The 24,459-nt window shown below is 38.5% G+C and overlaps 1 protein-coding gene and 1 pseudogene across 2 annotated transcripts in view; both read right to left on the bottom strand.

Annotated features, from left to right (window-relative positions):
* Positions 1-1,896: 1,896 nt before the first annotated feature.
* LOC117064331 lies at positions 1,897-2,014 on the bottom strand (annotated as a pseudogene).
* Positions 2,015-17,880: 15,866 nt separating this feature from the next.
* MIB1 (mindbomb E3 ubiquitin protein ligase 1) overlaps positions 17,881-24,459 on the bottom strand; it is a 141,203-nt gene continuing 134,624 nt past the window's right edge. For both annotated transcript variants that reach the window (XM_033178160.1, XM_033178159.1), the window contains one exon: positions 17,881-24,312. In XM_033178160.1, the coding sequence (XP_033034051.1) occupies positions 24,172-24,312 (141 nt within the window). In that variant the 3' untranslated portion in view covers positions 17,881-24,171. The remainder of the gene's footprint in view (positions 24,313-24,459) is intronic.

Consider the following 24,459-nt stretch of genomic DNA (forward strand, 5'->3'; position numbering starts at 1 on the left):
TCTGGGAGATATTTTATGACATTGAAAGCACAAAGATGACATGTTGGAAGCTGATCAGACTTAGAAAGGAGTATGACAATTTGCCAAAGAACAGAAAAAAATGCTTGCTGTGTATGGTATATTATACAAAAAGCCAAACATGGTTCAAACTACACTTGGCTTTGTTTTTTTTAGAACAGCTTTAGGTTTACCAAAATATTGAGCAGATAGTACCAAGAGTTCCTGTTTATCCACTTCCCCACAGAGAGGTTTTTAAATTATTAATATCTTGCATGGGTGTGGTACATTTGTTACAATGGATGAACCAATATGAACACATTATTATTAAACAACATTCATAGTTTACATTAGGCTTCACTCTTTATGTTGTACAGTTCTATGGGTTTTAACAAATGCATAACGTCATGTATGATATGTATGATACCATTACAGTATCCTACGGAATTATTCCACTGCCCTAAGATTTCTCTGTGCTCAGCCTCTTCATCCCTTCCTACTTCTACCTGAACTTCTGGCAATCACTGGTCTCTTTACTGCCTCCATAGTTTTACCTCTTCCAGTATGTCATATAATCGGAATCAGAACCATATGCAGCCTGTTAGCCTAGTGCCCTTCACTTAAGGATATGTATTTAACAATCTTTCCTGTCTTTTTTTTTTTTTTTTTTTTTTTTTTTCAGTCTCGCTCTGTCACCAGGCTGCAGTACAGTGGTACGATCTTGGCTCACTGCAACCTCTGCGTCCCAGGTTCAAGCTGTTCTCCTGCCTCAGCCTCCCGAGTAGCTGAGATTACAAGCAATGCGCCCCATACCTGGCTAATTTTTGTATTTTTGGTAGAGATTGGGTTTCACCATGTTGGCCAGGCTGGTCTTGATCTCCCGCCCTCGTGACCCGCCTGCCTCAGCCTCCCAAAGTGCTGGGATTACAGGCCTGAGTCACCATACCTGGCCATTCCATATCTTTTTATGGCCTGATAACTCTTTTTTCAATTTGACATTTATTTTTAAATATTTATACATATTAGATATATGTATTTTCAAGGTGTATATGCTAACAGGATATATTTGTATAATTACATGGGAATATTCAACACCTGAAATATTTATCTTTTCTTTATGCTAGGAATGTTTGAGTTATTCTCTTCTAGCTATTTTTGTTGTTGTTGTTGTTGTTGTTATTTTCTTTTTTTAAGATGGAATCTTGCTCTGTTGCCCAGGCTGGAATGCAGTGGCACAGTCTTGGCTCACTACAATCTCCACCTCCTGGATTCAAGTGATTCTCCTTGCCTCAGCCTCCCAAGTAGCTGGGACCACAGGTGCCCACCACCACGCCTGGCAAATTTTTTTTACTTTTAGTAGAGATGGGATTTCGCCATGTTTGCCAGGCTGATCTGGAACTCCTGCCTTCAGGTGATCTGCCTGCCTTGGCCTCCCAAAGTGCTGGGATTATAGGCATGAGCCACGGCGACCAGCTTTCTTGTAGTTATTTTGAAATGTACAACCAATTAACCCCACTATCAGTATAGCCACCCTACTGGTCTGTTGAATACTTGGTCTTTTTTTTATTTTTATTTTTGGAGACAGAGTTTCACTCTTGTTGCCCAGGCTGGAGTGCAGTGGCGCAATCTCGGCTCACTGCAACCTCTGCCTCCTGGGTTCAAGCGTTTCTCCTGCCTCAGCCTCCTGAGTAACTGGGATTACAGGTGCACACCACCATGCCTGACTAATTTTGTGCTTTTAGTAGAGACGGGGTTTCACGATGTTGGCCAGGCTGGTCTCGAACTCCTCACCTCAGGTTACCCACCTGCCTTGGTCTCCCAAAGTGCTGGGATTACAGGCATGAGTAGTAGACTGGCCTTACCAGAAGTGTTAATAGAAGATCTTCATAGGAAAAAAAAAAAAATTTCATTTTTGTTTACTCATTTTATTTTAATGTAGCGCAGGGGCCTTTGCACAGGGGCCATGCTAATCTCTGTATCATTCCAATTTTAGTATATGTGCTGCCGAAGCGAGCACCTACAGCTTCTTTAACCATTCACCTATTGAAGAACATCATGGTTGCTTCTAGTTTTTGGCAATTATGCTTTGAGTTTTGGGGGCTACAAACATTCATGTGCAGGTTTTTGTGTGGATGTAAGTTTTTCAACTTATTTGGGTAAACATCCAGGAATATGATTGCTAGATTGTATGGTAATATTGTGATTAGTTTTATAAGAAACTGCCAAATTGTCTTCCACAGAGGCTGTACCATTCTGCACTCCCACCAGCAATGAATAAGAGTTTTTGTTGCTCCACTTCCTTGCCAGCATTTGGTGTTGTTCATTTTATGGATTTTAGAGCCATTCTAATAGGTTGGTGGTACTATCTCATGGTTTTAAATTGCAATTCCATAATGACATTGGTTCTGAGCATCTTTTCATATGCTTCTTTGTCATATATATAGATACACATACGTCTATATCTTCATTAGGGAGGTTGTCTATTCAAACCTTTTTGCCTCTTTTTTTTTTTTTGAAACAGAGTCTTGCTCTGTCACCCAGGCTGGAGTGCAGTGGTATGATCTCAGCTCACTGCAACCTCCACCTCCTGGGCTCAAGCGATACTCCTGCCTCAGCCTCCCGAGTAGCTGGGATTACAGGTGCCCACCACTGCATGCAGCTAAATTTTGTATTTTTAGTAGAGATGGGGTTTCACCATGTTGGCCAGGCTGGTCTCGAACTCCTGACCTCAAGTGATCCACCTGTCTGAGCCTCCCAAAGTGCTGGGATTAAAGGTGTGAGCCACTGCACCTGGCTGCCTATTTTTTAAATTGGGTTTTTCGTTTTGTTATTATTCAGATTTAAGACTTCTTTGTAATTTTGGAAAAAAGTCTTTATTAAGTGAATTTTGCTAATATTTTCTTCCAATCTGTGGCTATTTTTATTTCCTTTTTTCTTTTTAACCTTTAAAAAAAAAAAAAAAAAAGATTGGGCCTTGCTCTGTTGCCCAGGCTGGTCTTAAACTCCTGGTCTCAAGTGATCCTCAGCCTCTCAGAGTGCTAGGACTGGCATGAGCCACTGTGCCCAGACTCTTTTCATGGTCTTAACAATGCCTCTCACAGAGCAGAACTTTTAAATTTTGATGAAGTACAACTTATCAGGCTTTTCTTTCATAGATGATGCTTTTGGTGTTGTATCTGAAAACTCATAACCAAACCCAAAGTTACCTAGATTTTTCCCTGTGTTATCTTCTAGAAGATTTGTATCTTGGCACTTTACAGTTAGGTCTGTGACCCATTGTGAGTTAATTTTTGTGAATGGTGTAAGGCCTGTGTCTAAATTTTTTTTTTTTTTTGCAAATGGATGTCCAGTTGTTTCAGCACCGTTCTTGAAAAGACTATCCTTTCTCCATTTAATTGTCTTTGCTCCTTGTTAAAGACCTGTTGACTATACTTCTCTGTAGAGTTCATAGAAATAAAGATAAAAAGAAAAACAACAAGTCTGGGTGTGGTGGCTCACGCCTGTAATCCCAGCACTTTGAGAGGCCTAGGGGGGTAGATCACCTGAAGTCAGGAGTTTGAGTCCAGCCTGACCAATATGGCAAAACCCCATCTCTACTAAAAATGCAAAAATTAGCCAGGTGTGGTGGTGTGCACCTGTAGTCCCAGCTACTCGGGAGGCTGAGACAGAATTGCACCCAAGAGGCACAGGTTGCAGTGAGCCAAGATTGTGCCACTGCACTCCAGCCTGGGCAACAGAGCGAGAGTCTGTCTCAAAAAAAAAATTTTTTTCTATTGAGTTAAAATATACATATAAGATTTACTGTCTTTACCAATTTTACATATATAATTCAGTGGTAATAGTATATTTATATATTTTTCCCCATCATCGCCCTGCTTTCCACCTCCCCTTCCCCACCTCTGGCAACCACCAATCTAACTCCCGATGTCATGAGATTCACTTTTTTAGCTCCCACATATGAGTGAGAACATAGGGATACTGTCTTTCTGTACTTGGCTTATTTCACTTAACGGCCTCCAGTTCCATCCACGCTGCTGCAAATGACAAAATTCCATTGTTTTATGTTATGCTCATTGGGTATATATCCACCTTTTCTTTATTCATCTATTGGTGGGTACTTAGGTTGATTCCATATCTTGGCTATTGTGAATAGTGCTGCAATAAACATGGAAGTACAGATAAGTATTAATTTTCTTTCTTTTTAGCATATACCCAGTGGTGGAATTACTGAATCATATGGAAGTTTTGTGTTTAGTTTTTTGAGGAACCTCTATACTGTTCTCCATAATGGCTGCACTAATTTACATTCTTACAACAGTGTTTGAGGGTTCCCATTTCTCCCAGCATCTATTTTTTCTTTTCTTTTCTTTTTTTCTGACTGGATTTTATTTTTTTATTTTTATTTTTTTATTATACTTTAAGTTCTAGGATACATCTGCACAACGTGCAGGTTTGTTACATATGTATACATGTGCCATGTTGGTGTGCTGCACCCATTAACTCGTCATTTACATTAGGTATATTTCCTAATGCTATCCCTCCCCCCTCCCCCAACCCCACAATAGGCCCCAGTGTGTGATGTTCCCCTTCCTGTGTCCAAGTGATCTCATTGCTAAATTCCCACCTATGAGTGAAAACATGCGGTGTTTGGTTTTCTGTTCTTGCGATAGTTTGCTGAGAATGATGGTTTCCAGCAGCATCTATGTCCTTACAAAGGACACAAACTCATCTTTTTTAAGGCTGCATAGTATTCCATGGTGTATATGTGCCACATTTTCTTAATCCAGTCTGCCACTAATGGACATTTGGGTTGATTCCAAGTCTTTTTTTTTTTTTTTTTGAGACGGAGTCTCGCTCTGTCGCCCAGGCTGGAGTGCAGTGGCCGTATCTCAGCTCACTGCAAGCTCCGCCTCCCGGGTTTACCGCCATTCTCCTGCCTCAGCCTCCCGAGTAGCTGGGACTACAGGCGCCCGCCACCTCGCCCGGCTAGTTTTTTGTATTTTTTAGTAGAGACGGGGTTTCACAGTGTTAGCCAGGATGGTCTCGATCTCCTGACCTCGTGATCCGCCCGTCTCGGCCTCCCAAAGTGCTGGGATTACAGGCTTGAGCCACCACGCCCGGCGATTCCAAGTCTTTGCTATTGTGAATAGTGCCGCAATAAACATACGTGCGCATATGTCTTTATAGCAGCATGATTTAGAATCCTTTGGGTATATACCCAGTAATGGGATGGCTGGGTCAAATGGTATTTCTAGTTTTAGATCCTTGAGGAATCGCCACATTGTTTTCCACAATGGTTGAACTAGTTTACAGTCCCACCAACAGTGTAAAAGTGTTCCTATTTCTCCACATTCTCTCCAGCACCTGTTGTTTCCTGACTTCTTAATGATTGCCATTCTAACTGGTGTGCAATGGTATCTCATTGTGGTTTTGATTTGCATTTCTCTGATGGCCAGTGATGACAAGCATTTTTTCATGTGTCTGTTGGCTGTATAAATGTCTTCTTTTGAGAAGTGTCTGTTCATATCCTTTGCCCACTTTTGGATGGGGTTTTTTTTCTTGTAAATTTGTTTGAGTTCTTTGTAGGTTCTGGATATTAGCCCTTTGTCAGATGAGCAGGTTGCAAAATTTTTCTCCTATTCTGCAGGTTGCCTGTTCACTCTGATGGTAGTTTCTTTTGCTGTGCAGAGCTCTTTAGTTTACTTAGATCCCATTTGTCAATTTTGGCTTTTATTGCCGTTGCTTTTGGTGTTTTAGACATGAAGTCCTTGCCCATGCCTATGTCCTGAATGGTATTACCTAGGTTTTCTTCTAGGGTTTTTATGGTTTTAGGTCTAACATTTAAGTCTCTAATTCATCTGAATTAATGTCATATAAGGAGTAAGGAAAGGATCCAGTTTCAGCTTTCTACTTATGGTAGCCAATTTTCCCAGCACCATTTATTAAATAGGGAATCCTTCCCCATTTCTTGTTTTTGTCAGGTTTGTCAAAGATCAGATGGCTGTAGATGTGTGGTATTATTTCTGAGGGCTCTGTTCTGTTCCATTGGTCTATATCTCTGTTTTGGTACCAGTACCATGCTGTTTTGGTTACTGTAGCCTTGTAGTATAGTTTGAAGTCAGGTAGCATGATGCCTCCAGCTTTGTTCTTTTCACTTAGGATTGTCTTGGCAATGCGGGCTCTTTTTTGGTTCCATATGAACTTTAAGGCAGTGTTTTCCGATTCTGTGAAGAAACTCATTGGTAACTTAATGGGGATGGCATTGAAATCTATAAATTACCTTGGGCAGTATGGCCATTTTCACGATATTGATTCTTCCTATCCATGAGCATGGTATGTTCTTCCATTTGTTTGTGTCCTCTTATTTCACTGAGCAGTGGTTTGTAGTTCTCCTTGAAGAGGTCCTTCACATCCTTGTAAGTTGGATTCCTAGATATTTTATTCTCTTTGAAGCAATTGTGAATGGGAGTTCATTCATGATTTGGCTCTCTGTTTGTCTGTTACTGGTGCATAAGAATGATTGTGATTTTTGCACATTGATTTTGTATCCTGAGACTTTGCTGAAGTTGCTTATCAGCTTAAGGAGATTTTGGGCTGAGACGATGGGGTTTTCTAAATATACAATCATGTCATCTGCAAACAGGGACAATTTGACTTCTTCTTTTCCTAACTGAATACCCTTGATTTCTTTCTCTTGCCTGATTGCCCTAGCCAGAACTTCCAACACTATGTTGAATAGGAGTGGTGAGAGAGGGCATCCCTGTCTTGTGCCAGTTTTCAAAGGGAATGCTTCCAGTTTTTGCCCATTCAGTATGATATTGGCTGTGGGTTTGTCATAAATAGCTCATTATTTTGAGATATGTTCCATCAATACCGAATTTATTGAGTTTTTAGTATGAAGGGCTTGAATTTTGTCAAAGGCCTTTTCTGTATCTATTGAGATAATCATGTGGTTTTTATCTTTGGTTCTGTTTATATGATGGATTATGTTTATTGATTTGCTTATGTTGAACCAGCCTTGCATTCCAGGGATGAAGCCCACTTGATCGTGGTGGATAAGCTTTTTGATGTGCTGCTGGATTCAGTTTGCCAGTATTTTATTGAAGATTTTTGCATCAATGTTCATCAGGGATATTGGTCTAAAATTCTCTTTTTTTTTTTGGTTGTGTCTCTGCCAGGCTTTGGTATCAGAATGATGTTGGTCTCATAAAATGAGTTAGGGAGGATTTCCTCTTTTTCTATTGATTGGAATAGTTTCAGAGGGAATGGTACCAGCTCCTTTTTGTAACTCTGGTAGAATCTGGCTGTGAAGCTGTCTCGTCCTGGACTTTTTTTGGTTGGTAGGCTATTAATTATTGCCTCAATTTCAGAGCCTGCTATTGGTCTATTCAGGGATTCAACTTCTTCCTGGTTTAGTCTTGGGAGAGTGTATGTGTCCAGGAATTTATCCATTTCTTCTAGGTTTTCTAGTTTATTTGCATAGAGATGTTTATAGTATTCTCTGATGGTAGTTTGTATTTCTGTGGGGTCGGTGGTGATATCCCCTTTATCATTTTTTATTGCGTCTATTTGATTCTTCTCTCTTTTCTTCTTTATTAGTCTTGCTAGCGGTCTATCAATTTTGTTGATCTTTTTTTTTGTGAGGCAGAGTCTTGCTCTGTCGCCCAGGCTGGAGTGCAGTGGCCGGAACTCAGCTCACTGCAAGCTCCGCCTCCCGGGTTCCCGCCATTCTCCTGCCTCAGCCTCCGGAGTAGCTGGGACTACAGGCATCCGCCACCTCGCCCGGCTAGTTTTTTGTATTTTTTAGTAGAGACGGGGTTTCACCGTGTTAGCCACGATGGTCTTGATCTCCTGACCTCGTGATCCACCCGTCTCGGCCTCCCAAAGTGCTGGGATTACAGGCTTGAGCCACCGCGCCTGGCCGATCTTTTCAAAAAACCAGCTCCTGGATTCATTGATTTTTTGAAGGGTTTTTTGTGTCTCTATCTCCTTCAGTTCTGCTCTGATCTTAGTTATTTCTTGCCTTCTGCTAGCTTTTGAATGTGTTTGCTCTTGCTTTTCTAATTCTTTTAATTGTGATGTTAGGGTGTCAATTTTAGATCTTTCCTGCTTTCTCTTGTGGGCATTTAGTGCTATAAATTTCCCTCTACACACTGCTTTAAATGTGTCCCAGAGATTCTGGTATATTGTATCTTTGTTCTCATTGGTTTCAAAAAACATCTTTATTTCTGCCTTCATTTCGTTATGTACACAGTAGTCATTCAGGAGCAGGTTGTTCAGTTTCCATGTAGTTGAGTGCTTTTGAATGAGTTTCTTAGTCCTGAGTTCTAGTTTGATTGCACTATGGTCTGAGAGACAGTTTGTTATAATTTCTGTTCTTTTACATTTGCTGAGGAGTGTTTTACTTCCAACTATATGGTCCATTTTGGAATAAGTGCAATGTGGTGCTGAGAAGAATGTATATTCTGTTGATTTGGGGTGGAGAGTTCTGTAGATGTCTATTAGGTCCGCATGGTGCAGAGTTGAGTTCAATTCCTGGATATCCTTGTTAACTTTCTGTCTTGTTGATCTGTCTAATATTGACAGTGGGGTGTTAAAGTCTCCCATTATTATTGTATGGGAGTCTAAGTCTCTTTGTAAGTCTCTAAGGACTTGCTTTATGAATCTGGGTGCCCCTGTATTGGGTGCATATATATTTAGGATAGTTAGCTCTTCTTTTGAATTGATCCCTTTACCATTATGTAACGGCCTTCTTTGTCTCTTTTGATCTTTGTTGGTTTAAAGTCTGTTTTATCAGAGACTAGGATTGCAACCCCTGCTTTTTTTTGTTTTCCATTTGCTTAGTAGATCTTCCTCCATCCCTTTATTTTGAGCCTATGTGTGTCTCTGCATGTGAGATGGGTCTCCTGAATACAGCAAACTGATGGGTCCTGACTCTTTATCCAATTTGTCAGTCTGTGTCTTTTAATTGGACCATTTAGTCCATTTACATTTAAGGTTAATATTGTTATGTGTGAACTTGATCCTGTCATTATATTAGCTGGTTATTTTGCTCATTAGTTGATGCAGTTTCCTCCTAGCATCGATGGTCTTCACATTTGGCATGTTTTTGCAATGACTGGTACCAGTTGTTCCTTTCCATGTTTAGTGCTTCCTTCAGGATCTCTTGTAGGGCAGGCCTGGTGGTGACAAAGTCTCTAAGCATTTGCTTGTCTGTAAAGGATTTTATTTCTCCTTCACTTATGAAACTTAGTTTGGCTGGATATGAAATTCTGGGTTTAAAATTCTTTTCTTTAAGAATGTTGAATATTGGCCCCCACTCTCTTCTGGCTTGTAGAGTTTCTGCCGAGAGATCTGCTGTTAGTCTGATGGGCTTCCCTTTGTGGGTAACCTGAACTGTCTCTCTGGCTGCCCTTAACATTTTTTTCTTCATTTCAACTTTGGTGAATCCGACAATTATGTGTCTTGGAGTTGCTCTTCTCGAGGAGTATCTTTGTGGCATTCTCTGTATTTCCTGAATTTGAGTGTTGGCCTGCCTTGCTAGGTTGGGGAAGTTCTCCTGGATAATATCCTGCGGAGTGTTTTCCAATTTGGTTCCATTCTCCCCGTCACTTTCAGGCACACCAATCAGACGTAGATTTAGTCTTTTCACTTAATCCCATATTTCTTGGAGGCTTTGTTCATTTCTTTTTACTCTTTTTTCTCTAACCTTTGCTTGTCGCTTCATTTCATTGATTTGATTTTCAATCAGTGATACTCTTTCTTCCAGTTGATTGAGTCAGTTACTGAAGCTTGTGCATTTGTCACATAGTTCTTGTGTCATGGTTTTCATCTGTGTCAGTTCGTTTATGAACTTCTCTGCATTGGTTATTCTAGTTATCCATTCTTCCATTCTTTTTTCAAGGTTTTAGTTTCTTTGCACTGGGTATGTAGTTCCTCCTTTAGCTCTGAGAAGTTTGATCTACTGAAGCCTTCTTCTCTCAACTCGTCAAAGTCATTCTCCATCCAGCTGTGTTCCGTTGCTGCCAATGAGCTGCATTCCTTTGTAGGGGAGATGTGCTCTGATTTTTTTGAATTTCCAGCTTTTCTGCACTGCTTTTTCCCCATCTTTGTGGTTTTATCTGCCTTTGGTCTTTGATGATGGTGATGTACTAATGGGGTTTTGGTGTGGGTGTCCTTTCTGTTTGTTAGTTTTCCTTGTAACAGTCAGGACCCTCAGCTGCAGGTCTGCTGGAGTTTGCTTGGGGTCCACTCCAGACCCTGTTTGCCTGAGTATCAGCAGCAGAGGCTGCAGAAGATAGAATATTGCTGAACAGCAAGTGTTGCTGTCTGATTCTTGCTCTGGAAGCTTCGTCTCAGAGGTGTACCCAGTGTGTGAGGTGTGAGGTGTCAGTCCGCACCTAATGGGGGATGTCTCTCAGTTAGGCTACTTGGGGTCAGGGACTCACTTGAGCAGGCAGTCTGTCTGTTCTCAGATCTCAACCTTCTTGCTGGGAGAACCACTGCTCTTTTCAAAGCTGTCAGACAGGGACATTTACATCTGCAGAGGTTTCTGCTGCTTTTTGTTTAGCTATGCCCTGTCCCCAGAGGTGGAGTCTACAGAGGCAGGCAGGCCTCCTTGAGCTGCAGTGGGCTCCACCCAGTTCGAGCTTCCCAGTGGCTTTGTTTACCTACTTAAGCCTCAGTAATGGTGGGCGCACCACCCCCAGCCTCGCTGCCGCCTTGCAGTTAGATCTCAGACTGTTATGCTAGCAACGAGGGAGGCTCCGTGGGCGTGGGACCCTCCGAGCCAGGCATGGGATACAATCTCCTGGTGTGCCACTTGCCAAGAACCTTGGCAAAGCGCAATATTAGGGTGGGAGTCACCCGATCTTCCAGGTGTGTGTGTCTCAGTCTTCCTTGGCTAGGAAAAGGAATTCCCTTCCCCCTTGCACTTCCCAGGTGAGGCGATGCCTTGCCCTGCTTCAGCCCTCGCTGGTTGGGCTGCATCCACTGACCAGCACCGACTGTCTGACACACCCCAGTGAGATGAACCTGGTACCTCAGTTGAAAATGCAGAAATCACCCATCTTCTGTGTCACTCATGCTGGGAGCTGGAGGCTGGAGCTGTTCCTATTTGGCTATCTTGGGTGCCCCCTCCTTTTTTTTTTTTTTTTTTGAGACAGAGTCTCCCTCTGTCACCCAGGCTGGAGTGCAGTGGCATGATCTCAGTTCCCTACAACCTCCTCTGAGCTCAAGCAATCCTCCCACCTCAGCTGCCTGAGTAGCTGGGACACAGGTGCATGCCACAAAGTCTGGCTAATTTTTGTATTTTTAGTAGAGATGGGGTTTTACCATATTGCTCAGGCTGTTCTCAAACTCCTGGCCTCAAGTGATCTGCCCACCTCGGCCTCCCAAAATGCTAGGATTACAGCCCTCAGCCACTACACCCAGCCACCAGCATCTTTTATTTCCTGTATTTTTTATACAAGCCATTTTAACTGGGGTGAGATGATATCTCATTGTGGTTTTGATTTGCATTTCTTTGATAATTAGTGATATTGAGCATTTGTTCATATACCTGTTGGCCATTTGTATGTCTTATTTTGAGAAATGTCTGTTTAGATCTTTTGCCCATTTTTAAATGAAATTGTTTTTGATTTTTTACTATTGTTTGAGCTCTTTGTATATTCCAGTTATTAATCCCTTTTCAGATGGATAGTTTGTAAATGTTTTATTTTGTTGACTGTCTATTCACTTTGTGGACTCTTTCCTTTGCTCTGCAGAAGCTTTTTAGCTTGAAGTAATCCTAATAGTCTATTTTTGCTTTGGTTGCCTGTGTTTTTGAGGTGTTACACAGGAAATCTTTGCTCAGGCCAATGTCCTGGAGTATTTCCCCAATGCTTTCTTCTAGTAGTTTCATAATTTCAGGTCTGGAATTCAAGTGTTTAATTCATTTTTGCTTGATTTTTGTGTATGATAAGGGGTAGGGGTCTATTCTCATTCTTCTGCATATAGTTATCCAGTTTTCCCTGCACCATTTACTGAAAAAACTGTCCTTTCTACATTGTAATTTCTTGGCAACTTGATTGAATACGAGTTGGCTGTAAATGCATGGATTCATATCTGGGTTCTCTAGTTCTGTTCCATTGGTCTATGTGTCTGTTTTTATGCCAGTATCATGCTGTTAGGTTAGTATAGCTTTGTAATAAATTTTGAAGCCAGGTTGTGTGATGTCTCCAGCTTTGCTCTTTCTGTTCAGGATTGCTTTGGCTATTTGGTCTTTCATAGTTCCATATACCTTTTAGAATTGTTTTTCTATTTCTGTGAAGAATGTTATTCATGTTTTGATAGAAATGGCATTGGATCTGTACATTGCTTTGGGTACTATTGTCACTTTAAAAATATTAATTCTTGGCCAGGCGCAGTGGCTCATGCCTGTAATCCCAGCACTTTGGGAGGCCAAGGCGGGCGGATCACAAGGTCAGGAGATCGAGACCATGTGAAACCCCGTCTCTACTAAAAATACAAAAAAAAAATTAGCCGGGCGCGGTGGCGGGCGCCTGTAGTCCCAGCTACTCAGGAGGCTGAGGCAGGAGAATGGCGTGAACCCAGGAGGTGGAGCTTGCAGTGAGCCGAGATCGTGCCACTGCACTCCAGCCTGGGTGACAGAGCGAGACTCCACCTCAAAAAAAAAAAAAAAAAATTAATTCTTCCAACCCATGAGCACAGAATGTTTTCCCATTTGTGTGTGTATGTGTGTCCTCTTCTATTTCTTTCATCAGTTTTATAGTTTTCCTTGTATAGATCTTTCACTACTTTTGTTATATTGAGTCTTAGGTATTTTATATTTTTTGTAGCTGTTGTAAATAGTATTACTTTTTTGATTTTTCAGGTTGTTTGCTGTTGGCATATAGAAATGCTACTGATTTTTGTATGTAGATTTTGTATTCTGTAACTTTACTGAATTCATGTATCGGTTCTAACATATTTTGGTGAAGATATTAGGTTTTTCTAGGTATAAGATCATGTCGTCTGTGAACAAGGCTAATTTGATGTCTTCCGTTCCAATTTGGATGTCCTTTATTTATTTCTCTTGCCTAATTGCTTAGCCTTCAATTTTTCTCCATTCAGTACAATGTTTAGCCATGGGTTTGTCATATATGGCCTTTATTATTTTGAGGTATGTTCCTTCAACACCCATCATAAAGGGATGTTAAATTTTATCAAATGTTTTTTCAGCATCTATTAAAATAATTACATGGTTTTTATCTTTGATTCTGTTAATGTGATGTATCATGTTTATTGACTTGTGTATTGTACGGCAGATGTGCCTGACAGCAGTAACTTAAGCATATACCTTGAGAATGACCCTATGGTCTAAGAAGAATGTGTGCTCAGAGTTCCAAGCTAAGGAATCCAGTAGTGGCTAACCCAGAGATTCACTTCTTATGAAGGACATTGAACCCCTCTGCCTGTTCCTTGGAACATAGGATGTGCAAGGAAATGAGGCCCCTTTTCTGGGTTAAATGAAGTTTGCTAGGTTGGTGTTGCTACATGAAAATGCCATATAAACTGCATGCTTTTTACAAACAGTAGCAGTGCTCCTGTCCACCCTGTCACCTCTGGACCGCCTTGTATGTAAGTCCTCTATAAACCATGTCTGGTAGTAAATTACTGGCTCTAGGTCTCTTCTGGGCCTCTCAGACACAATGCCATCTCTTTTGGAGTCACTAGGGGTCTGGCATGACACATATGTTGAACCATCCTTGCATCCCTGGGATGAATCCCACTTGATCACGGTGAATGATCTTTTTAATGTGTTGTTTTATTTTGTAATATTTTATTGAGGATTTTTGCCTCTATGTTCATCAGGGATAATGGCCTACACTTTTCTTTTTTATTGTGTCCATATCTGGTTTGGGTATCAGGGTGATATTGTTTGGCTCTGTGACCCCACCCAAATCTCACCCTGACTTGTAATAATCCCCATGTGTCAAGGGCAGAACCAGGTGGAGATAATTGAGTCATGGAGGCAGTTTCTGCCATGCTGTTCTCATGATAGTGAGTTCTCATGAGATCTGATGGTTTTATAAGGGGCTTCCCCCTTTGCTCGGCATTCATTCTCTCTCCTGCCATCCTGTGAAGAGGTGCCTTCTGCCATGATTGTAAGTTTCCCGAGGCCTCCCCAGCCATATGGAACTGTGAGTCAATTAAACCTCTTTTCTTTATAAATTACGCAGTCTTGGGTATTTCTTCACAGCAGCGTGAGAACGAACTAATATACACGGTAATGTTAGCCTGATAGAACTTGTTTGGAAGTATTCCCTCCTTTTCAATATTTGGAAGAGTTTAACTGATATTAATTCTTCTTTTAAATGTTTGGTAGAATCCACCAGTGAAGCAATCAGGTCCTTGGGCTTTTCTTTGATGGGAGACCTTATTGGGGTTTCAATCCCATTACTTATTATTGGTCTGTTCAGGTTTTCTACTTCTTCATGGCTCAATCTTGGCAGGGTGTATACACCCAGGAATTTACGCATTTCTTCTAGGTTTTCCAACTTGTTGGCATATCGTTATTCATAAGATTCTCCAATGATTCTTTGTATTTATGTGGTACCAGATGTTATGTTACCTTTCTCATTTCTGATTTTATTTGGGTCTTCTCTCTTTTTTTTTTAGTCTAGTTAAAAGGCTGTCAATTTTATCTTTTCAAAAAAACAACTTTTCATTTTATTCAACTTTTGTTTTTTTCCTAGTCCCAATTTCATTTATTTCTGTGCTGATCTTTATTATTTCTTTCCTTCTACAAATTTTTTTTTTTTTTTTTTGAGACGGAGTCTCGCTCTGTCGCCCAGGCTGGAGTGCAGTGGCCGGATCTCAGCTCACTGCAAGCTCCGCCTCCCAGGTTCCCGCCATTCTCCTGTCTCAGCCTCCCGAGTAGCTGGGACTACAGGCGCCCGCCACCTCACCCAGCTAGTTTTTTTTGTATTTTTTAGTAGAGACGGGGTTTCACTGTGTTAGCCAGGATGGTCTCGATCTCCTGACCTTGTGATCCACCCATCCCGGCCTCCCAAAGTGCTGGGATTACAGGCTTGAGCCACCGCGTCCAGCCACCTTCTACAAATTTTGAGTTTGGTTTGTCTTTTCTTTGGAAAATGTAGTCCATTAACATTCCATGTTATTATTGATAAGAATTTACTACTGCCATTTTGTTCTTTGTTTTCGATTTTTTGTTGTTTTTTTTTTTTAAATAACTCCTCTCTTCTTTTCTTCCTGTCTTTCTTTGTGGTTAATTTTATCTCTGATAAAATGTTTGTTTGTTGTTTTGAGACGGAATTTCGCTCTTGTTGTCCAGGCTGGAGTGCAGTGGCGTAATCTCAGCTCATTGCAACCTCTGTCTTCCAGTTCCAAGCGATTCTCCTCAGTCTCCCGAGTAGCTGGGACTACAGGTGCCAGCCAACACACACAGCTAATTTTTGTATTTTTAGTAGAGACAGGGTTTCACCATGTTGGCCAAGCTGATCTCAAACTCCTGACCTCATGATCTGCCCACCTTGGCCTCCCAAAGTGCTGGGATTATAGGCATGAGCCACTGTACCTGGCCATATGTTTTAATTTATTGCTAAATCAAAATAAAAATGAATAAACAAAAATTAAAAATTTTTTTTTTCTATGAAGATCGTCTATTAACACTTCTGGTAAGGGCAGTCTACTAGCACCAAATCCCTTCAGTATTTGTTTCTCTTAGAAAGCCTTTACTTTTCCTTTACTTTTGAAGGATAATTTCACTAGATACAGAATTCTTATTTGGTACTTTTTTTCTTTCAACCTTTTAATTATTTCCTTTTACTCTTCTTGTTTGCACAATTTCTGGAGAAGTTCAATATAGTACTTATCCTTGCTCCTGTATCAACAAGGCCCCTCCCCAACACCCCAACCCCACCTGGAGTTCTTTCATGATTTTTTTCTGTCTCTGATTTTCTGTACTTTGAATATGAGATGGTAATGTTTTGATTTTTAATATTTATCCTGGCTGATATTCTCTAAGCTTCCTGGATCTGTGGTTTGGTGTCTATCATTATCTTTGGTATATTCAGTCACTACAGATTCAAATGTTTCTTCTATTCCTTTTAAAAAAAAATTAAAAATTTTTTCTGGCTGAGCATGGTAGCTCACGCCTGTAATCACAGCACTTTGGGAGGCCTAGGCAGGCAGATCACCTGAGGTCAGGAATTTGAGACCAGCCTGGCCAACATGCTGAAAACTTCATCTCTACTAAAAATACAAAAATTAGCTGGGCATGGTGGTGGGCGCCTGTAATCTCAGCTACTCGAGAGACCGAGGCAGGAGAATTGCTTAACCTGGGAGGTGGAGGTTGCAGTGAGTGGAGAGTGCACTATTACACTCCAGCCTGGGTGACAAGAGTGAAACTCCGTCTCCAAAAATAAATAAATAAAATATTTTAAAATCTTCCGATATTCCCATTTGTAACATTTTTTATTTCAAGAATCTTTTGATTCTTAGAGCTTCCATCTCTCTGGTTATATTACCCATGGTTTTTTTTTGTTTTTGTTTTTTGGGTTTTTTTTGAGACATTATCTTGCTCTGTTGCTCAGGCTGGAATGCAGCAGCACAATCAAAGCTCACTGCAGTCCCGAACTCCTGGGTTCAAGTGATCCTCCTGCCTCAGCCTCCTGAGTAGTTTGGACTAGAGGCACCTGCCACAATCCCTGGCTTTTTTTTTTTTTTTTTGTAGAGACAGGGTCTTGCTGTGTTGTTCAAGCTGGTCTTGAACTCCTGGCCTCAAGCAACCCCCTACTTGGGCCTCCCAAAGTGCTGGAATTACCTGAATTGTCCATTTTTTTTTCATCAGAGCTCACAGCCTATTAATTGTTGCTGTTTTAAATTCCTACTTTGATAATTCCAGAATCTCTGTCATGCTTGCTGGTTCTGGTTTCCCTATTAAATTAGGGTAACCTCACCTACAAAAGTATTTCCCTAACTGCCTGTCAGTGTCACATTCTTAATATTGATGTTTTGTGTCAAAGAAAGAACACAGAAGGGAAGGAAGACAATACTTTCAAATATATGAAAAATAATGAATATATTATCTTGGAAATCTGCCTTTCAGAAAGCTGCTCTAACTGTAAATGCAGAGCCCCAGCATGAAGTGTACGTACCTGCAGCCTGAATGCATCACATCTGATGAGTTATGGGCAAAGGCAGCACTGCCTGATGGCCTCCTTCACATGTCATCCCCTCATCGATGATCTGTTACAGGTCTGGTCTTCCATTTTCAAATAAGGTCTATCATTTTCTTGTCCTTAATAAGATAAAAATGAATTTATCAACTAGTTTTATTATAAGGGAAAAACTATTTGCCAAATGATTATTCTTCAACAAATAATTTATCTGAGAAATCATTCTTGGTGTTCTACTTTAATCTGTATACTCATTACATCTTATAAACGCCTATGCACCCATTAAAGGTTTTGGGTTTTTTGTTGTTGTTTTTAAAAGACAGGGTCCCACTCTGTCACTCAGGCTGAAGTGCAGTGGTGTAATCTTGGCTCACTGCAGCCTTGACTTCCCGGGCTCAAGCGATCCTCCCACTTCAGCCCCCCAAGTAGCTAGGACTATATGTGTGCGCCACCACGCCTGGCTAACTTTTGTATTTTTTGTAGAGACAGGGTTTTGCCATGTTGCCCAGGCTGGTCTTGGAACTCCTGAGCTCAGGCAATCCACCCACCTCAGCTTCCCAAAGTGCTGGGATTACAGGCGTGAGCCACCGTGTCTGGTCTGAATGTTTTCATTGTCAATACATTTGGGAAATGTTGTGCTAAAAGACTATCAAATAATTTTAACCTTTGTGAAGAATGAAAAACTATCAATGATAAAAAATATAAAGCAAGTTTTCTAAAACGTCTTTATTTTTAAAACCTATACAGTTTCAATTTAGTAAAAAATATTGCCATGAAATTTCTAATTATACAGCAACAGAAACAAAAAAATACAGTTAATTAGAGGTTACTCAAAATAAATTCACAATTTTAATGTTGGAATATATATGCTTTTATCAAATAAACAAAAGATCTTTTTTCAGATGTTTTTCCTCTTAAACATCAGATACACATAATCTTTTGAACTGGAGCTAGATGACCTCTCAATAACTTCAGAAATAAGTGCTTATATTAACATGGAAAATAAAATAACCCCAAAGCATACAATTAATGATTTACTCATAAAACTAAAAACCAAATAGATCACTGCTTCGAAATGTCTACCTCTTGAAAATGAAATCTACATCTGAGTTGTGAAGAGGAATAATCTTTTTATAGAAAAAGAGGAATCTTCCAGACTGGTTAATTTACTTCCTATCAAATTTATCCTATTCAGACTATTTTCATATGTCTTAATCCTGAAGAATGTGAGGTGTTAAAATATGAAAAGCTTCTTTGGCCCTTTAGATAGAGGTACCTTAATTGTAAACAATTGCAAGGAGAGCCTTCTAGATGTGGACACTTATGCTGAGTTGAAGATGTACATCCTTGTTTCTTAAAGGCATGGTAATTTCCTTTTTAACAGTAACAAGTTTTTTAATGTATTAAGATTTTTTAAATGCTTTAAAAATCAAAATTCATGTATACTACTATAAAAGAATAATTCTCAAAAGATCAAAGCATTACATGATATTATAACATAGGTTTTATTAATGACAAATGTTTGCATTACTTTTAAAAGCTTAGCTCTTACTAAGCATTCTTTAACAAAAGCTAATAAGCAGAATCATTTGCCATACAGAAACTATATTCACAAACAAGGCTTTAATCCAATATTGAAAGCTAAAGAATTGAAAAAAATACAAAACACTGCTATGAGTCAACTGAACTGCTATCATTGAATATACTGCATTTACAATGACACAAACATATTGAACATAAAAACAATTTTAGGGATTTAGTCTATAAGACTAGCATTAAGAATGACATGCAATTTGTGATTTCCTTTAAAAATAATTTTTTAAAACAGAATCCATTTGAACAAAAGGTCTTTCTGTTTTTCTCTCATTTGAGGGGAAGACAATCTATGTTTCCCAAACAGATCCTTTCATTCTAAAATAGCAAACTGTGACCTTGACTCCTCTTCCCAGACACTACTTATAGATGACTTTGCATAATAACTTAATTAGAATTACTTTTCTGGTAACAGTGTCATGGCCATAAATAATCAGTTTTTAAAAAACAAACATCAATTGCAAATCTAGAAAACTTCCTTTAAAGAATTACCCAAACCCAGCACACATGCAGAATCATTAACAAGCTAAGCAATATGACTTTAAAACGTGTATATAATGATACACATGCACTAAAGACCATCTTTTATAAAGTTTTAATAGTGTTGCCAAGTTAATAATTCTTTCAAGGCACTGAAGAATTACACAGATGGAGCTTCCAAAATATAACTGACAACTGCTTGAACTGTTAAAAAGCCCTGAGTCAGAACTTTCAATAACTTCCTGAAATTACAGATTACAGACAAAATGGCATGTTTATTTTATTTTAAAAATTACAGGACCATTTTGCTTTTTGGAGGAAATAAGCTGGGTTTATAAAACAAATCATGCAGACTATACAGGAAAAGTAAAATATTCAGCATATTACCTTTCTTAGACATTCTGTACTTGTCAATTATAACTTGCAGTTACGGATTTAGGCACCAAATTAATGTGACAAGTCAATTCTCCTGTACCTACTGCTTAAATTCTCAATGAAACAAAAACGTCAATTTTAACCTCAGGTTCCCATTTCCTCTTTCCTCACAAATAAGAATAAATGCTGGAAAAAGTAATACTCTGACAGAAAAGGAGGTAGAAAATGCCAGTGTAGCAACTTACAATTTTAATTCATCGGCTCTACTGTCTAGTTCACGTTTTTATACCAGAGTTTCACATACTACTAACCAGTAAATTGAGGCTCAATCTAAAGGATATTCCCCCTCACTGTAGTAAAGCAATGTACACGAGACAGCATTAAAGTTTCCTCAAATTTAATGTTTTAAAGAAGTACAACTATCATTATTAATACTGCTATAGTTATATATATGTTAAAGTTCCTAGGCTATATATGACTATCAAGTAATATCAGTAAGCATTCCTATCATAATCAAGCAAATGAAGTAACATTGCCTTTTTGAGGGAAAACGTATTTTGAAACTTTTACAAGCAGACATAAAGACAGCTGACATTTCCAACAAGGCACACATAATTTATGAAAATCTATTATGTTCCCAATTTAGTACAAACTCAAAGTTAATCTAATTCTGATATTTAAAATGTGCCTCTCCCCTCTGGCTCAAAATGAAATAACAACCCTTCCAATTAACAGACATTTAAAACCTACTCAATTTAATTGCTAACAATTCAGAGGAGAGGTACACTGGCCCTCCCAAAAATTTTCAGAACTTAGTGTTTACCATGATCTTAGATATTGCAAACACAAACAACTAAAGAATTTAGATGTTTCTTGATTTATATGGAGTCAAAATTCTATTCCACTGAGGAGAAGACAAAAAGAGGAGTTGTTTAATGGGTATGGAGTTTCAGTTTTGCAAAATGAAAAAGTTCTGGAGATGTTTCACAACAATGTAAATGTACTTAACATGGCTGAACTGTATACTTTACAAACAGTTAATATGGTAAATTTTATGTTTTGAGTTTTTCATCACAAAAAATACAAAAAAACTGTTCAAAAATTCAATTTTTTACACAAATTATTACTATAAAACATGGTAGACATTCTGATAAGTGCTTTTCCTTTTGGATTAAAAAAAAGCAAGCTATAGTATTAAAGCCTATACATGACATCTATATGATCCTCTTTCTCTACACTCAAATGCTTTTCCTATCTGTTGTAACCCCACTGTACTGATCCTACTCTACCCCATCTTTAATTCTCTTAGTTCATGAATTTAACTAATTCCTAGTCCAAAAACGGTCCAAAATTCAGAATAGACAAACAGCAATTGGGCAACACATAGTATGTTTCTGCTATGTAAAAATGACCCAGCAAGCTTTCATATTTGAACCAGACACATCTTAAGCAGCATGCATTTCAATATGCTAAAATGCTCTTACGGGGTCAAGCCATAAAAATATAAATTTAAGAAATGTATTTCCAACATGAATTATCAATTAATTTTATGCTTCCATAGCTAGCTGGTCAATTTGCAATGTTTAAAGTTACAAATATCTTATGCATAATTTGGCCAGCTAAACATTCATCTAATATATTCCTACACTAATACAAAATTATCTTTTCTTGAAAACCTTCTTGCTCCCAACAAAATTAAATATGTATCTAGTATAAGCAGTAAGAATGTTAGATTATGTGAACAAATACCATTAGAACAGCACCATCTGGTATGTTGTATGTGTATGTTTTGAGTGACAATGCTAACAATCTTAGAAGAATAAAGGAGAAAATGGCAGGGTGAGGGGTACAGAGAGGAAATCCAAACACTACTCAATGACAACTCTTCTGAAACATCAGGAAATGTTATCAGGACCTTTGGATCTCTTCCTTTTAACTACGGATTCCTTAAAATACACAACTGCTGCACAATAAATTCTGAGTGTGCTAAGATGCCATTTTTCGACTGTTATGTATCTAATCCCTGAAGCCCAATAAATACTTTTTTGCATGAATGCGTGTCAGTTTTTTTCTTTTTTTTAAAATGATTCTAAGAAAAGTAAAAGCTCTTTTGAGGCACAAGATAAAGAGGTTTAGCTAATGAGGAGGGTAACAAACCTAATTGGAGAAGTACTGCTAAGGGACATATAATAAGAGGTAGCAGATTCAGAGAGTTGGAGGAAAGTCACTGAAATGATGAAGTTCTTAATCTTATTATCTCTCACAAACCCAAAATAAATGTAAAATAATTTTTAGGTGATTGATAACATGAATAAAGTATTTTCTATTCACGCAACAAATTTCAAGGTGATACAAATACAGAAAATCCACAAGTACTACCATTAAAATTATAACGACATCATTTCTATAATAAAAATGTATGTCATATTCTTATAAAGAAATAATTCAACTAGTCTGGAAGATGCTATCACCTTTGAGGGATCTGTTTCAGCACTGCAGCCAGAAAACAGAAAGGATTTGTTTAAGGAAAGTAGAGCTAGGGACCACACAATTCTGACTGGCCAAACTCTGCAGGAGTCAGCCAGGTGCTCCCTCCTCACCAGGTGATCTAGTGGAGATGGGTAGCCCATGGCATGGAAGAAAAGGAAAAACCTAACATGCTGTTTTCATGTCTGCAAGAAGATTGTCTGTCTGTCTCTTTATGTGAACATCATCAGTCAGATGTTCTACCTTTTTATAACTTCAAAATAGTTTTAAAAACAGGCTCAGTGGCCCCTTATTAGATAACTGAGTCCATACAAATTTTCAAATTTGAAATCTATAAAAATTGCACTGTTCTAAATGATAGCAGTTACTCAGCTAAACATAGACATGGAATTGTTGAGACTACAAAAGCAGCAAGCAAAGCTCCCCATTGCTTTCACCAGGACTTGCAAAGGCAGCAATGATTAAACAGCCAGAAACAGTGTTATGAGGGCTAGAGACTTCATACTTTCAAATTTAGTTGGTATTCTACAAAAACTGAAGTAAGAAAAGCTAGCCAGATTTAAAGGAGGGAAAAAAACTACAAAAGAGGATAACTATTTTTAGGAAAAAGCTTATCAACAGCATACAGTAGACACTATGTAAACAGCTGATATAGTCTAGCAGCAATGAATGCCCAAACACTTATGTGTATATTTACTCAGGAGACAATAAGACTACAAAGAAGATCATTCAAAGGAGAAAAAAAAATGATTAAATGCTCTAAAGTTTGTTGTTGTTTTTAAAGTCTACAGGTAAGCAGACATTTCTATAAATGTCCTGGTCACTCTTCCTAAAGTACTTATAATTAGGTTATTGACCATGTCTTGGATATTGTTGGCAGTTTAAATAATATCCTCATCTGTAGGTATACATAGAAAGACTGTTTTCTTTACAGTAAAACTTACTATAAAGAAAGAGATAATGGAAATAAGGCCTATAATGAAGACAGAATCAGTAACACTGTCAGAATTAACTGATACAAAGAAGAAAAGACTGCTGCCTTTGGAAAAGGCATTATTTTTTGCAGATCACTGGGGTACTATTCAGTACATCAGCAAAGCTAAATAGAACCTCAGAGGTCCAAATAGGGCAATGTCATTTCACTGCTCAGATCAAGCTCAAGCCCAGATAAGTAATCACAGAAAACCTGAAGTACACTTTTCAGAGATTTTTTAAAAAAACACTGGCTGAGCAAAATAGTGTATAAATTAGCATAGGAAAGGCAACTGCTAGTGGCCAGTTAATAGATACTCCTGTTTTTTTTTCTTTTCAGTTGCCCACTATTATTGCTTATTTTTCCTTTTCTTGTCTATCAGTCATCTTGAAACTGGTAATCTGATTCAAGTTAATGTTCCTTTTGAATCTAGAAATTAAGATAAATGCAAAGTCATTATTCCCTCATTCTATGCTTCCATTTACTCTAAGAATTCAGAAAGAAATATGTGGATAACTTCCTGTTATCTTAAAAAGAGAATCATCCCTTCGGTATTCCCTTAACTATCTGGAACTTGTACTGTCATTTTGTAATTTACCATGTGACATAATGGTTTCACCCGCCCCTTTTAATTGATGCATGACTTTTCAGAGAACCTGTATCAACTCACTGTGTAAAACCATGATGAAATGAAGGATAACTGATCACAAAGAATTATGTCTTTTGAGATCTAACAGATTTATAAATTGTAAGAGAAAAATGCAATTTTTTAAAAAAGGATATCCTTAAAGGACTTTCCTCTTAGAAGCCAAAAGTAAATTACCTACGAGTTACATGAATTTGATTTTTCAAATTTAAAACAAAAACAAAAAACACAACTTCCAACACCGTTTTGTAGGGTTTTTTGTTCTGGTACATTTACAGCCTAATTATACTCTAATTAAACTTATAATCTAGTTTAATTACAGCCTAATTAAACTATGATATTAGAAATTAACTCATCAGAACTTCCAACTAGATCAAAAGCCTACTAAGATCTCATGACTAGATACATTAGCTAACAAAATACACCATGTGTCTTAGTTAATACAAAAGAATCCTTCGTTCAATAGCCTTGCGACAGATAGGACATTCACTCATGCGGTCTCCACAGAGCTGACAGGTTCCGTGACCACAGAGGAAAATCATATTCTTCAGACGATCCAGACACACAGGGCACATTGTCTGTAATGTGAGATAACCAAGTAATAAATTAGACACTTTATATTTGGAAAGTGACAGACTGTTATACATTCATTAATTTTCTTTAGTCGTTTTAGTCAAATAGTATTTTGGTAGTTTTTAAAATTTTTTAACATTTTTAAATAGTTA

Source organism: Trachypithecus francoisi, unplaced genomic scaffold (genome assembly GCF_009764315.1).
Source record: "Trachypithecus francoisi isolate TF-2019V2 unplaced genomic scaffold, Tfra_2.0 Lachesis_group19, whole genome shotgun sequence".
Lineage (NCBI taxonomy): Eukaryota > Metazoa > Chordata > Mammalia > Primates > Cercopithecidae > Trachypithecus > Trachypithecus francoisi.